This window comes from Hyla sarda, chromosome 2 (genome assembly GCF_029499605.1).
Source record: "Hyla sarda isolate aHylSar1 chromosome 2, aHylSar1.hap1, whole genome shotgun sequence".
Classification (NCBI taxonomy): domain Eukaryota; kingdom Metazoa; phylum Chordata; class Amphibia; order Anura; family Hylidae; genus Hyla; species Hyla sarda.
In genome coordinates this window covers 220,101,444-220,117,312 of record NC_079190.1, presented here as the reverse complement: position 1 = coordinate 220,117,312, position 15,869 = coordinate 220,101,444, and the positions used below count along the sequence as shown (strand labels likewise).

The window sequence follows — 15,869 nt, the reverse complement described above, 5'->3', positions numbered from 1 at the left end:
AGCAAAATAAGGCATGTGTGACCCTACCCTAATACTGGGTTTACACAAAGTAAAAGGAAAACCAAAAGATATCAGTAAAATAGGTATAAAAAGCAGCAGTTTTTTTAAACTAATACTGTGTTCTATTAAAGTCTGCAGAAAAGCATCTCTCATAATGTATACATAATGTATAAAAAAAGGCAATAATTCCAATTTTTAGATTTATTTATTTTTTTTAAACAATGCGTGCACTGATGGCTGCTTTTCCATAGACTTTAATGGAACATATTAAAATAAAAAATGCTGCTTTTTATACTTAATTTATGTCAGTTTTTTTAATTTTTATTGTAAACTGTGTGAACTTTGCGTTAGTGTCGAATGTCGTAAGGTCAAATAAATCAATGTCCGTCTATGGATTCAGATGTGGTCAATAAGCAGCTGTGGTCCTTGACTGTAAAGAGGCTCTATGATTAGTTAAAAGGGAAGGTGCCAGATATTTTCTAATACAGCACAAAACCAGGAAAATGTATAGCACACAAAAGATAAGGATTATAGGAATACATAAATTGCTGTAGTAAATGAATCCATAAAAATGCAGAAGCTTAATACCTACAAATTCATGGAATTACCTGTCTTTGTCACTGCAGGGTCCAGAATTACACGGCTCCACTGTTTTCTGTACAACTTGGGCTCTATACAGATATAGAGGAATCCACATACCGAGAGCCCCAGTTGCAAATGACACAGTTGATGTTGCCAGCGAAGAGAAGACATAACTGCGACTGGGAAAATAAATAGGAAAAGTACAAAATAAGTGCTTGAAATACTCTGTCCAGCTGGCCAGATGCGACCCGCTAACTGATTCTGCACTTTCTGGGGTTTTTGCCATTATACACAACTCATTTAGCCAAACTGTGTTACTGCCGATACATGAAATCACCTTCCAGTAAAATATGGAATGATGCCATGTGGCCACTATTGTGATGGGCTATAAACATCAGATTTTGAATTTTTAGGAGTCTCAGTGTTGAGTCTTTGCCAATCTTATAGCTTTCTTAGCTAAAAATGTTATACGTATTAAGCCACTTGTATAAAAGATTAAAGTATTCTGGCATTAAAGGGGTATTCCAGGAAAAAACTTTATTTATATATATATATATATATATATATATATCAACTGGCTCCAGAAAGTTAAACAGATTTGTAAATTACTTATATTAAAAAAAATATTTATCCTTCCAATAATTATCAGCTGCTGAAGTTGAGTTTTTCTTTTCTGTCTGCCAACAGTGCTCTCTGCTGACATCTCTGCTTGTTTCGGGAACTGCACAGAGTAGAAGAGGTTTGCTATGGGGATTTGCTTCTACTATGGACAGTTCCCGAGACAGGTGTCATCAGAGAGCACTTAGACAGAAAAGAATAACTCAACTTCAGCAGCTCATTAGTACTGAAAGGATTAAGATATTTTTAATAGAAGTAATTTACACATCTGTTTAACTTTCTGGAGCCAGTTGATATATAAAAAAAAAGTTTGTTTCCTGGATAACCCCTTTAAGTATTCAAGGTTTGTTAATATATAGGAAATATATACCATAGTTTCAACCATCTCCTATGAAATAATGAACATTAAATATGTACCTCTTGTATTATTCAGAGCATTGCAATTATTCCATATAAACATTAGAGTCTATGTAGAAGAATGTCATATTCTTTACATGGTGAGGCCTAAGTAGACTGAAACAGCTTGCATATGTCTCAGCAAAGGCAGACATAATACTCCACATACAAGGTGGGGTACCAATCATTCAATCCACTTCTTGTTTTCTGTTTCCCTCTAGGGTAGTTACTTACTTCCTGACCAGTGCTTTCATGTCTCGGAACCAAGAACTCCGTCCCTTTAGCTGTTCTGTATGTCCTCTTTTTGCCGCTGGTACAAATATCAGTATTAGAGTGCCAGTTATCATACCAAGCACTGGTGAGACCTAAAAGACATTTGTAAAATGTGTTTTTTTACATGATGTTCTATATAGAACTCAACAAAAAATGTATGTGGCATGTATAGCCATTGACCCCGATTTACCAATTTTTAATCATGTTTGTCTTAGTTAGGCTGGGTTCACACCACATTTTTCTAATACGGTTATCATATACGGTTTTCCACTAAAAAACGTATGGCAAAAACCGTATGCAACCGTATACAACCGTATGACTCCAAATTAAAACGTATACGGTTTTTCCCCGTACGGTTCTATCCGTTTGCATCCGTTTTTGCCAAAGGTTTTGCTATTTTGTTGGAATTAGTTTTCCAGAAATTTAATAAAGTTACTATTGTTCAATTGAAATTCCAATCTGCGCATGTGTCAACTCCAAAAATGGATTAGAAAAACCGTGTACAACTGTATTCTGAAATTCTGTGTACGGTTCTCATAGACAACAATGTTAAAAGAACCGCATACGGTTCGCATACGGTTTTCCAACCGCAGGCAAAAAAGTGGTCGACAGCGTTTTTGCCTACGGTTGCGTATCCGAGGCAAAACGGATGCAACCGTACACAACATTTGGAATGCGGTTTACAATGCATTCTCTATGCATACGGTTTCGGATACGTTTTTTTGTGGAAAACAGTATACGGTTACCGTATTTGAAAATCGTAGTGTGAACCCAGCCTTACACATGTTACACATGTTGCATTTATTATTGTGATGCATTCATTATTGTGATCAATAATATATGTTGTTTTTATTTTTTTACTTCATATTTTTTGGGGAGACAAATGCGTGCCCACAGACTGTTTCATACGAATTTGTCTACATACCTATACAAGTGGTATGCAAGTTCGTGTCTTCATTCACAAAGCATCATATGGTACAAAGGACGTGTTTTGGTGCCAAAATAGGTCCTTCGTATCATATGATGCCTTGTAAATGAAAACATGAACTTGCATACAACTTGGTGAGTGCTGGGAATATATTTTCTAGAAAATGTTCTATATATTATCTATATATGGATGTGATGCCTCCACGTGCACCACCACATCTGGCAGTTGTGTTGACACTTATACACTATTATCTACATGCCTAGTGTGCCACATACTTGTCCATTATGTATATAAAGGGACAAATCTTGTGTCCACCATGTATGAAGCAAACTCAGCTCATAGAAATATAAAAACATTTCATTAAAAAACATTTTTTTATTTCAAAATATTATTAAAACATTTAATAAAGGAAAACTTACAAAAAATGACATGAGGCTATAAAATGGCTATAGGTATTTATTTAATTTAGGGCAAATTTATTGCATAAATATTACATTGAAATCATCACTTTCTCAGCAGGTTTTGCACAAAAAATTTGGCACAAACTGACTGTTTAAGTGTTGATTTCATGATAATAACTCTGGGCCGTTGTTTTCGTTCTTTCTGTACTTTACATCTATATATCCTTTAATCAAATGTTGTTATCCCTTAATACATTAGAACATTTTGGGGTGGAAATAACTTTATGTATGTGTGAGCGATATAACAGCCAAGTCGTTTTTACAATGGAGCAGTAAATTCAAGCCACATCTCTTTCTTACTAATATATAAGTTCTGGGAAAAGCACTGAAGACTACCAGAAACCTAAAAACAATAAACTTTCCCTATTTTTGGCCATTCAGTAAGGACAGAAATATAACTTAACTATAGCTAGAACTCCCTAGTTCCATAGTGGATCTGCCAACAAAGTATTAAAGAGAATGAGTCAAAGGTGAAGAAGCAATGCTTCCTGTTTTAAGCCTTAAAATCAGATTTATGACCAAACAAGCAATGCTCGCACTTAGATGAAAAAAAAGGGGAAATGTGAAATGGAAGAGGTCAGCGCTAAAGCTCTGGAAACCAGCTTTGTTGTTTTTTCCCCCTCAAAACAGGAAAGAGTCTTTGTTATAATCCTAGACGGCTAAAAGTGGCATAGAGATGGGGGTGAGAACCATTCAGTGCCTGCTACTGATCGGGATCGGAAATAATGCCATTGCTTATTGTCAAGCACAGTCTCCTCGGATCTCACCGCTGAAGTGCAGGTTCAAGGGACCTTGTCCAATACTGAGAGAACGCGACTTGTCTTTACGAGCATTTTATGAAAAAAGGTTTTACATTTTTTACTGCAATAGCAAAGCAAAATGACTATACGTGTTTGATGTGTTCACACGAGCATCTTGGCTTCCATTTATTTTGAAGCCATGACAGCTATGCCACATTTGAGTGGATTACAACCAATACTGATGGACCTTAACTTATAATGTGATCTGTTAGATTTCCATCAACATTTTAATGGTTTTGAAGAATATCTGGCTCTTTAAACAGAAAGCCCTGTAAAAGAATTCCTTTCTTAAAGGGGTACTCCACCCCTAGACATCTTCTCCCCTATCCAAAGGACAGGGGGTAAGATGTCTGATGGCGTGGGTCCCGCCGCTGGGGCCTCGCATTCTACCATGCGGTCAGCTGTCACGCCCCCTCCCATAGACTTGCATTGAGGGGGCGGGTGTGATGTCACACGGAGGCGGAGTCGTGATGTCACGATCGGGATGGTATTAGCCTGAGGGCCTCCAGTGGTTCCGGAAGCCGTTACAGGTGGGTGCCGCATGGTAGAATGCGGGGGTCCCCAGTGGCGGGACCCCAGCCATCAGACATCTTATCCCCTATCCTTTGGATAGGGGATAAGATGTCTAGGGGTGGAGTACCCCTTTAAAATGTGATATTCCGTGTCCACACCGTTTCATGTGGATTAACACTTGGAAATCTGTGCATATTCTATGTCAAAATCCAAGTGAAGTGCACTGGCAATCTGCACTGAATTGACTTCTTTATGAATAAATTTAAAAGAAAAAAAATTACCCGACTTCCAAGCAAATACTGTGCGGAAACTACATCAGGTAATCTGGACATAGGTGGGGGAGAATTATCAAAAACTATGCAGAGGAAGAGAGGTGCAGTTGCCCATGGCAACCAATGAGATTGCTTCTTTCATTTTTCACAGGTCTCTTTAAAAATGAAAGAAGCGATCTGATTGGTTGCCATGGGCAACTGCACCACTTTTCATCTGCACAGTTTTTGATAAATCTCCCCTGGGTTAGTCCCATTGAAGGTGGCTATATGTGTGTTCAAAAGCAACACAAAATCTGCTGCCTACAAAAGTGAAAATACATATAAGTAAGGAGGGTATACCTTAAAGTGGTATTCCGGGCAAAAACATTGTATCCCCTATACTGGCGTGACGTCCCCAGTCCCGGAAAGCTGGAGGTTTCTGAAACTGGAGATTCAGCACCCGCATAAAATGCGGGTGTTGCAGGGAGATCGCGGGGGTCACAGCAGTGGGCCCCCCGCGATCAGACACCTTATCCCCTATATTTTACATAGGGGATAAAATATTTTTGCCCGGAAAACCCCTTTAAAACATGCCCTAATTCCGAACGATGCTGAGCACAGTGTAGTAATGCTGACAAAGCAATGACTCACATAGATTCTTTACAATCATTACATCTGAATCTGCTGTTCAGAACCTTAGATGCAATGCTCTGCCTATTGCTTGGCATTCCTTGGCAAGGAAACATGCTGCTTGGTCTAAACCAACAAAGGCCACATTGGATTTAATTTATAATAAATGGTGAAATTGCTTACAAATATATATTGTTTCTGTCTAAGGAACCTTGCAGCCCCTACCATGTGGTATGTACATCTGTTCTACTATATTGGAGAAGCCTCCATAGGAGTAATAGATGCCAGTACTTGATGCCAGGGATATGAAAGCCTTGGAAACCATTGGAAAAAATAAACATATGGGAAATAAAATCTCACTCACATTTTGTTCTATATATAGCATTCACTAAGTTATTCTGTATTTGCAACATACATTAGAACAGTACAAAACTATCATAATGGTGGAATAGTTTGGAAGGTTTAAGGGATTGTCCAGGATTAGAAAAACGCTGCTTGTTTCTTGCAAAAAAACAGCACCACTCCTGTCCACAGCTTGTGTCTGGAATTGCAGTTCGGCTCCATTGCAGTGAATGGGACTGAGCTGACACATGTGGACAGGAGTGGTGCTGTTTTTGCAAAAAAGAAGCAATATTTTTCTAATCCTGGACAACCCTTTTAAGCCTCATTCACATCTGGTTCAGAGGCTACATCACAGACTCTGTTCAGTACCAGAAAACACCAGACACTGGAGGATTTCATTGATTTTAATGGGGTCTGTCTGGTTTCAGTCTGGTGTCTTTTTAAACATAATCTGTCCAGACAAAAATTGACAGCTTGCAGCATTTTTTTTGTTCCACTAGGGTCGCGCTATTTAAGCAAAATCTGCAATAGAGCTTCCCAAACAGGTTACGATGCGCATGTGACTATAACCTAAGTTGTTTTACAGTCAAACCCATAGTTCTCCGTAGGCCATATGATGCAGGGGAAAATATAAACAAATACCAAAAAAATAGGCTGAATTAAATCCCTCTCTCCTTCCCCCCATCTAAAGTACCGTATATACTCGAGTATAAGCCGACCCGAATATAAGCTGAGGCCCCTAATTTCACCCCAAAAACCCAGGAAAAGTTATTGACTCGAGTATAAGCCTAGGGTGGGAAATACATCATCCCCCCTTTCATCATCCAGACCCCCGTCATTAACATCCTCATCATCATCACCGCCTGTCATCATCACCGCCTGTCATCATCCCCCCTTCATCATCACCGGCTGTCATCAACATTCCCCTTCATCATCACCGCCTGTCATCATCCCCCCCTTCATCATTACCTTGTCATCATCCCCCCTTCATCATCATCCCCCTGTCATCATCCCCCTCTTTTCTACCCCCCCATTCATTATCACCGCCTGTCATCCTCCTACACCCCCCTTCATCATCGCCGCCTGTCATCATCCCCCTGTCATCATCTCACACCACCCCCTTCATCATCACCACTTGTCAATGTCTGATTTAACAGTGGTCTTCAACCTGCGGACGTCGAGATGTTCCAAAACTACAACTCCCAGCATATCCGGGCATGCTGGGAGTTGTAGTTTTGAAACATCTGGAGGTCCGCAGGTTGAAGACCACTGCCCGGGCCTTCGTCATCATCCAGACACCCTCCCCCCCCCCCCTTTAGTTTAGGCCGGAGAGTTCACTCGAGTATAAGCCGAGGTGGGTGTTTTCAGCACGAAAAATCGTGCTGAAAAACTCGGCTTATACTCGAGTATATTTGGTAGTATTTTCACAGTATTATTAGTAGGGCAGTTCTAAAGAAATCTATGGGATCTTCCTGTGTTATTATTATTATTATTTTTTCAGCGAGCTGTACATAAGTGTAGACTAAACACATAACATGTGACAAAAATAAGAACAATAATAAAAGCTTAATGAGAAACAAGCAGGGACAGCCAGGCTAAAAGTTGCATTTGAAGATGTTTTGTTTTGGACGAAAAATTTTATTGACTTATACTATCCTTATGAATACAATACTTAATTAGAACAAATTAATGTTGGTACTTTACCCGCAATGCCCAGCGCCAGTCCCCTGCTACTTGCTTGACACTCGAGCCGGTGATGTATCCTAAGCCACTGTGGGTAAAGAAAGGGGGGGGGGGGAGGTAATTGATTAAAAACCTATAAACTTTCCTTACAGAGTTAAGACTAATTCAGATAAAACTATACAGTGTAAATCTGTCATACCAGACAGGTCTCCAGACATTGAGAGACAAAATAAAAGGGATACAGAATGATCAACAAATGACTATGGAAAAGCTTTATATACATTCACTATTTTCAGCTGACATTAAATAAAATCCTTGAATTATTTAACAGTAATACATACTCTATATACAAATGAATTTAACATGTTATTATGTATTTACAGTTTGCATTAGAATGGATGGGGAATAAGCGGTTGCATACATTTGGCGGCTCTCTTGCTGACTCTCAGCTGTTTACAGTGATTGGTGGTAGACTTCTATTGCTTTATTTGGGAGGAAATTGTCTGACAGTGACACTTTAGTAAAGGAAATGGGTAACAGGAACCTAGCTGCCACCCAGTCTGGTGCCTTCAAGTGCAAATGTCAGGTATTGTACAGGGACTCCATGCTGGCTTATGTAAGTAGTGTTCAAGTGATAGTTTGGTAAACATGAATATATATATATATATATATATATATATATATACATATATTGCCACTGAAGGATTATATGTGTGCGAAGCCTCACAATGAACATATCAAGCATCTAAATTAAAGCCAAAGTAAAGACTTTCAAGTCAAGTCCACAAAAGACCACCATGCCAATAGATACATGACATAATGTCATACAATGAGATTATTTTGACATAAAGTACTATAGGATGTGCAGATTACATTGCTGGATGCATATGAGGAAAAAATATAAAGTTTCTAAGCAGCTTTACTAACTAAACATAGAACTACTTTAACAATGTTCCCAGTTTAATGAGATAACACTGGAATTATTCTGTAACTTGGCTTGTCCTACGCACTGGATTTATTCTTACATTGGCATGCACAGTAAGGTATGCCGTTGCGCTTACGCGACACTTTGCTTGGAAGACCTAAGCTTGGATGTAAATGTGCACAGCACTGCGTTTCACTGCAATTCTGTGTCCCAAAGTATTAATTTTCAAAGTTAACATCTACATCAGCTAAACTAAATAACAGTCAACCTGGGATGAATAAAGTGGGGGCTAGGGCTCTAGACAATACTGTACAAGGGCCCTTATCAACAACCACTGTATGATACACCTAACAATCGGGGGGCTGCAGGGGTAATGTAGTGGTACATGGCAGACCTTTAGACGCATGATGGTCCATGGAATACTCTCATTGTACACGGTAACTGTCATTGAGTGGGAGCCCCCTCTTTGATGTGTACATTCCTTAATAGGGTAAATGGATTGGCGTTGCCTTCATGAGATAACCCCTTTATTGGACCTAAATTGAAGGGACCATTCTGACCAAGATAACCTCAAGCATTGCTTTAATGCCCAAATGGTCAGTCTACCACTGCAGGTAAGGCTGGGTTCACATATATCAGTCGTCCGGCACAGTTTCCCTCCGGCGTGCACCGGAGGGAAACTGATGCTAGAACTGATCCCATTCATTTGAATGGGATAGTTCACAATCATCCAGCGTCTCAATTTTGACGCCGGATGGTTGGACATGCCGGAGGGCACTGGACAGGGGAACGCAGCTTTCTGCATTCCCCTGTCCGTTGCCCAGAAACAATGAACGCCGCATGCCATACAACTGATGAAAAGTTGCCATCAGTTGTGGCATCAGTTGCGTCGAGATTTAGGCTGAGTTCACCTATGCCGGATGCCGGACATATGTGAACCCAGCCTTACATAGGTTCCTAAATACTGCCAAATACCTGACAACTGCTGCATTCAGGTGAAATGGTATTGCTTAGATGCACATTTCTTTTGGGAACATTTCTATACTTTACATAACAGGACATTTTTTTTTCTTATTATAACACTAAAACAATACAGTGTATAACACAACACATTTAAATGGCTTGTAGTTTCAATACAAATCAGAAGAGTATTGGAAATAACAAACAGTAAATGGAAACTGATGGGTGTGGTGGGTTACTGGTGTTCTTTATTTCATGTTTTAGTTTTTTTTTACTGTTATTCTGTTACCTTTCTGCTTTAGTTCATTTGCAAGGTGTTTGGCATCTGAGATGGCAATAAGAACAACACAGCTTCTTTTATCACGCAGTTAGTACTGTACTGCATGCCTAGTTTGGTTGTCTTTTTCCACGGATTAACCATACATGAGGCATGTTTCTGCATATATCGCCTGTTATGTTTGTTCTTTTTCCTTTCCGTCCTTTTTATATTTTTGTGGTGAACTGGTATAAACCCTGTACCTTGGATTTTCTGAGCATAGTAAAGGAGTACATTCCCAGCTCTCATGTTTTTATAGTCTCATAGTTCTTTATAAAATCTAAGTAGATGGCAAGACCTATTTAGCCTCATTTAAAGTCTCAATGCAGCTTAAAAAATCCAACAGTAGACTAAGAATATGTGAGTGCTGGGAATCGGTAATGTCAGTGAGCTGGGACCCCACAGTTAAGGTATGGAGTACAGTCCCATTGAAAACAATGAAACTTCTGCTGCAGAAATCTCTATACAAGGCAGAAGGAGGACTTTTTCAGCAGAGTTCAGCAGACATATTCCTGAGGGGGGGGGGGGGCAGACCATAGACTCGTAGTGATGCTGAGTGACCTATGAGGACATACTTAAGATGGAGAGTCATCTTAGTCGTGGAAATGCAAATCCTGTATGCTAGTGTTATGTCTGCACAATTACTTTTATATTTTGTTTTGGTGATTTGGAGAAGGCAATAGTTGTTATATAAGCTCTTTTATCAAATGTAAAGAAAAACTGCCTCTTGCATGGGCCGTAGTTTTTTTTTTTTAAACCCTATTCTTACTTGACACACGAGAACAATGGGTTAATGTGTTAAGACAAAACCACAAAGCTCTGACACATGTACAGTGCATGCTTCCTATAGAGAGTGGCTGCCTATAAATAGCTCCATTGGCTAGCTGACTAAGGATAGTCCCTTGTGAATACTCTTCATATGCAGTGCAGTGCATTTCATGTAACAGCCATTACCTTCCAAGAGGGATAGCAAAGTAGAAGACTGACAGCATAAGGGTGCGGGTGTTCTTGGTAAACAGATCTCCAATGATGGTGGGAGCGATGGTTGAATAACTGGCCTCCCCAATGCCCACAAGCCCTCTGGAGAGTACAAGCAGCCAGAAATACTGAAAAGAAGACATGTATACACACGTTATCATTATAAAGTATACACTGCACATGTGCAGTATTGATTCCTTCCAGTTTAGAAAGAGTTAAGACATAAGCAATTTTCTTCGGTTACCACAGTAACTGGTAAGGGGACATGTCATGGGAATACACAAGTATAAGGCAGAAGAAGCAGGGTGTATCTCTGCCGGCAGGGGTCCTATTATCAGCCAGACAATCACAATAAACATGGCAGAATCATTACACGGCTTTGTTGTGTCTCAGCCTTTACATTGATCAGCATATTTAATCTTACAGTAAATTTGCTTTTCGCCTGCAAACAAATACACATCATTATTACTGGCTAATAAAGCGCTAACATACTACAGGATTTGCGGTATACAAAGGAAACCATAGTAAATGGATAAAAAAAGGTTACATACTACTATCATATAAATTATATAACCTAAATACATTGTAAAAAGAAAAAAGACTAAAAATCATCAAAATATGGACTATATATATATATACATGACTGGGTACTTGTAATGACTGTTAAGCAATGTTCACACACTATTTTCTGTGTTATGATTTTATGGCTTAAAAAATTAATTTAGCCATAAACATCTGAGATTTTCAGACTTTTTGTGTCTTTTTTTTCTTTTGGGTGGTCATTTGACAGATTTTCCCACCTATTTAGCCCCATTTTAAATATAGCAAAAGCTCTTGCCTATAAAAAGGGCTGTTTACCAGTGGGATGTATTTTGAGCTGTTCACAGCCCAAAATATGTCCCAAAATGCAGCCAAATTTTTAGGTGATTGGAAAGGTGGCCCTGTTCATTCCAAAGGCCGACTGATCAACTATTGATAGCCTGTCCAGAGGATAGGTCATCAATCATTTTTAATAGGAAAACACCTATAGAAGTTAATGGGTAGCAAAATCAATTGTACAAAATATGCAGCAAAAATATACAGCAGATCCTGTACGTGTGAACGTACCCTAATGGTCTCTTCACATGTACAGTATCCTGCGCATATTTGATACACAGGATTTTACGCTGCAATTTCTATATGAACTAAACGACTGAACGCAGCTTCAAATCCTGCGCATATGTGCAGGATAATGTACGTGTGTTAATTTTACTGCCAAACCGCTCGTAGCTATAAAATGAAAGGGGTTCTCCAGCGCTAAGACATCTTATCCCCTATCCAAAGGATAGGGGATAAGATGCCTGATCACAGGGGTCCCGCCGCTGGGGACCCCCGTGATCTTGCACGCAGCACCTGTTATAATCAGTCCCCGGAGCATGTTCGCTCCGGGTCTGATTACTGGTGATCACGGGGGCCGAAGCATTGTGACGTCACGGCCCCGCCCCGTGTAACGTCACGCCCCGCCCCCTCAATGCAAGCCTATGGGAGGGGGCGTGACAGCTGTCACGCCCCCTCCCATAGGCTTGCATTGAGGGGGCGGAGGGTGACGTCACACGGGGCGAGGCCGTGACGTCACAATGCTCTGGAGGATAGGGGATAAGATGTCTTAGCGCTGGAGTATCCCTTTTATGTGTGAACAAACAGTTGTATTTTCATTAGATTCAAATAAATAGCAAAAATGAAGGGGAAAATCTGCCTTTTTTGCCTGTTTTTGAGCTGTAAAATGGATGCTTTACGGAAAAAAGTCAAATAATTGTATATGAAAAGGTGAATACACATCTACAGACCACAACGCAAACATTAGAGACATTTTATGATCTCAAACAGAAATGGAAATTAAAAAGTGACAGGTCTTCAGTTGCTGTAATTTTAATAGTTCAGAATGATTTAGATTGTGAAAAGAAATGGCAATGGTTATCATTACTGTTTCTTAGGGCTCATACACACCGCCGTGATATAGCACCATGTTGCATGTAGTCATAATAGGACTTTCAGAGAACCCTCCACTGCACTTACATATGTCTTGAATTTCATATAAAAAGCATAAAGAGGTTTTTACTGTTGGATTCCATTTAAATAACTTTATGCTGTATGTGCTGAGATATTCTCCCCTGATCACATAACTTCTAATGGTGTATTCCATATTTGAAACAATTAATGTTATTCATAGTATGGTAAATATACGGCCTTCAAGATCTCTGCTTGCTGTGCTTACTTCCAGTGAATAAAAATCTGTCCTGACCATAAGATGGTCTCGTAAATGATCTAAAAAATGTGAAGAATTGATACAGAATGTATACTGGGAAAATTGTATAACTTTTCATTATACATCAAATAACCATTACTTGCTTACAGTATATACTCGAGTATAAGCCGAGTTTTTCATTGCTGAAAACGCCCCCCTCGGCTTATACTCGAGTGAACTCTCCGCCTGTCAATCCCTTCTCAGTGGTTTTCAACCTGTGGACCTCCAAATGTTGCAAAACTACAACTCCCAGCATGCCCGGACAGCCATCGGCTGTCCGGGCATGCTGGGAGTTGTAGTTTTGAAACCTCTGGAGGTCTGCAGGTTGAAGACGACTGCGGCTTTCGTCATCATCCAGACACCCCTTTTAGTTTTCTACTCACCTCCCCTCGGTGGGAAGGAAGGGTGAGCTGGTCCGGGCCATCTATGCTGCAGGGACCGTCCGGTGGGGAGGGTTAGTCGTTCCGGGCTGTCCATTTTCACCCGGGGGCCCTCTTCTCCGCGCTTTGGGCCCGGCCCCGGACTAGTGACGTTGCCTTGACGATGACGTACAGGGACGCGCATGAACGGGCCCCCCGGGTGAAAATGGACAGCCCGGAACGACTAACCCTCCCCACCGGACGGTCCCTGCAGCATAAATGGCCCGGACCAGCTCACCCTTCCTTCCCACCGAGGGGAGTAGAAAACTAAAGGGGGTGTCTGGATGATGACGAAGGCCGCAATCATCTTCAACCTGCAGACCTCCAGAGGTTTCAAAACTACAACTCCCAGCATGCCCGGACAGCCGACGGCTGTCCGGGCATGCTGGGAGTTGTAGTTTTGCAACATCTGGAGGTCCACAGGTTGAAGACCACTGATGAAGGGATTGACAGGCGGTGATGATGAAGGGGTCTGGATGATTACATGGGGGGGATGATGTATTTCCCACCATAGTTGAGTCAATAACTTTTCCTGGGTTTTTGGGGTGAAATTAGGGGCCTCAGCTTATATTCGGGTCGGCTTATACTCGTGTGTATATACGGTAAATGTTTCTACCCGTTTACGTTAAGCTATCATTTGGCCATCCAGCCGGGGATTTGCGATGACTAGGAAATGAGACCTGCAGAGCTCTAGGAAGCTTGTCAGCCATTGTGGTGGAGACCCAGGTCATTACACATTGATAAAACCTTTTTGCATTGCTTTGTTGTAGGACTGTGTCCTTCAGGCTATGCACTTTGTGTATATTATTTACGCAGTCTGCATGAGAATAGGTAACTCCTCTGTGGGATTGCACGCCAATATTTGTCTTTATGCCTACAAAGTAATCTGGTGGTGTCTGTGAATACAAGATGAAGATGCTTCATCAACCAGGAGAAAGTGAAGAAGAACGCATGCTTAGACCACGTAACATCAGGATTATGTAGCCCATGGCTCTGTAATTGGAGAATCCTGTACAAGTCAATGAGAGATATAGTACCAGCAAAGCATACAGCATGTCATGTCTATAGCTTGCATTAATAACCGTACATTGATATTTCAGAAATAAACTCTTTTGAGGGCCATAAATGGCAGACTGTGTCTAGAACCTCTGCAATATACACATAAATGTAACTCTGCTGCTGTGGAATTTCCGCAAAGAATTCTGCACGGAAATTCCATCATGTAAACGTACCCTTAATGTTCTGCTGCGCTAAGACATAACTACCGTAAGCACTCCAAGTCCTTCCTACTGAACATGTTTTAACATTAGGCACCACAGGGTGACGCTGAGATAGGAGTATAGCTGCAACTTCATTGTTTCCCGTCTACACAAGATTTGTGCCTTTTATTAGTACAACCTCTCAAAGTGAGTTCAGTAAATAGGGGTTTGGGTGCCGCACCACTCCGTTCATACTAAGCAGTACCGCGTAAGAAGTGCTGCACCTCTCTTTTTATTATTTAGAGTTTTCATTCCAAATCCACAGCAATTTGCGATAAAAACCAACATTTGGCAGTTTTGGGCTGCAGTAGCCTAAGGGCTCATGCGAATGCCAGTATTATGGCTGTGTTTTCTAGGGAGCTAAAGATGGGCACTCATATAAAGGCAATCCAACAAGTGGGGGAAGGGTGCTCCAGCTCCACAAAAATTAAAAGTACAGTAATACTTTATTCCGCTACATATTTAAAATCCAAAAAGTTTATAGTCATGGCTATGACTAAGAACTGTATAGTTAGCCATGACTAAGAACTGTATAGTTTGAAACGCGTCGGCGTACGTGGGTTTTAACTTACTTGAGCACCTATGTTTTGTGTCTTGCCTTTTTGCATTTTAAATATGTAGCGGAATAAAGTATTACTTTAAATTTTTGTGGCGCTGGAGCACCCTTCCCCCACTTGTTGGATTGCCTTGTGACTAACCAAGAATATGGCTTGGCGTTCCCTCCTGTGCTCCATGCAATGAAGCCTTTCTCCGTGTGATTACATGAGCTGAAGTCTTTAGTTTCTTGTCTTTTTTCTTATAACTCATATAAAGGCTGTTATAGCAGCTAAGGTGGAGCAACTCCTTTTTGTTATGCAGCATGTCTTTAACAGATAACATTATAAATAACATAGATATACTGTATCCCCAAATAACAAAGTGCTCCAGGAAATTTTCATGACTGGATGCATCGGCTGGATCAGGAATATCTGCTTTTCTAATTACAGTTATGCCCGTAAATGTTGGCACCCCTAAAATGTTTCTAGAAAATGAAGTATTTCTCACAGAAAAGGATCGCAGTAACACATGTTTTTCACAATTTTGGTTCTCAAGTCCTCAGACAGTTCTCTTCTCCTCTTTCTGTTGTCCATGCTTAGTGTGGCACACACAGACACACAATGCAAAGACTAAGTGAACTTCTCTCCTTTTTATCTGCTTTCAGGTGTGATTTTTATATTGCCCACACCTGTTACTTGCCCAAGGTGAGTTTAA

General features: G+C 40.5%; 1 protein-coding gene across 3 annotated transcripts in view; it reads right to left on the bottom strand.

Annotated features, from left to right (window-relative positions):
- Positions 1–15,869, bottom strand: part of SPNS2 (SPNS lysolipid transporter 2, sphingosine-1-phosphate) — a 143,539-nt gene that overhangs the window by 34,343 nt on the left and 93,327 nt on the right. For all 3 annotated transcript variants that reach the window (XR_008888654.1, XM_056556410.1, XM_056556411.1), the window contains exons 4-7: positions 10,633–10,784; positions 7,499–7,565; positions 1,831–1,961; positions 609–761 (exon numbers count right to left, since the gene is read on the bottom strand). Coding sequence is in view for 2 of the 3 variants with exons in the window: in XM_056556410.1 (XP_056412385.1) it covers positions 609–761; positions 1,831–1,961; positions 7,499–7,565; positions 10,633–10,784 (503 nt within the window). In the remaining variant the exon portion in view is untranslated. The remainder of the gene's footprint in view (positions 1–608; positions 762–1,830; positions 1,962–7,498; positions 7,566–10,632; positions 10,785–15,869) is intronic.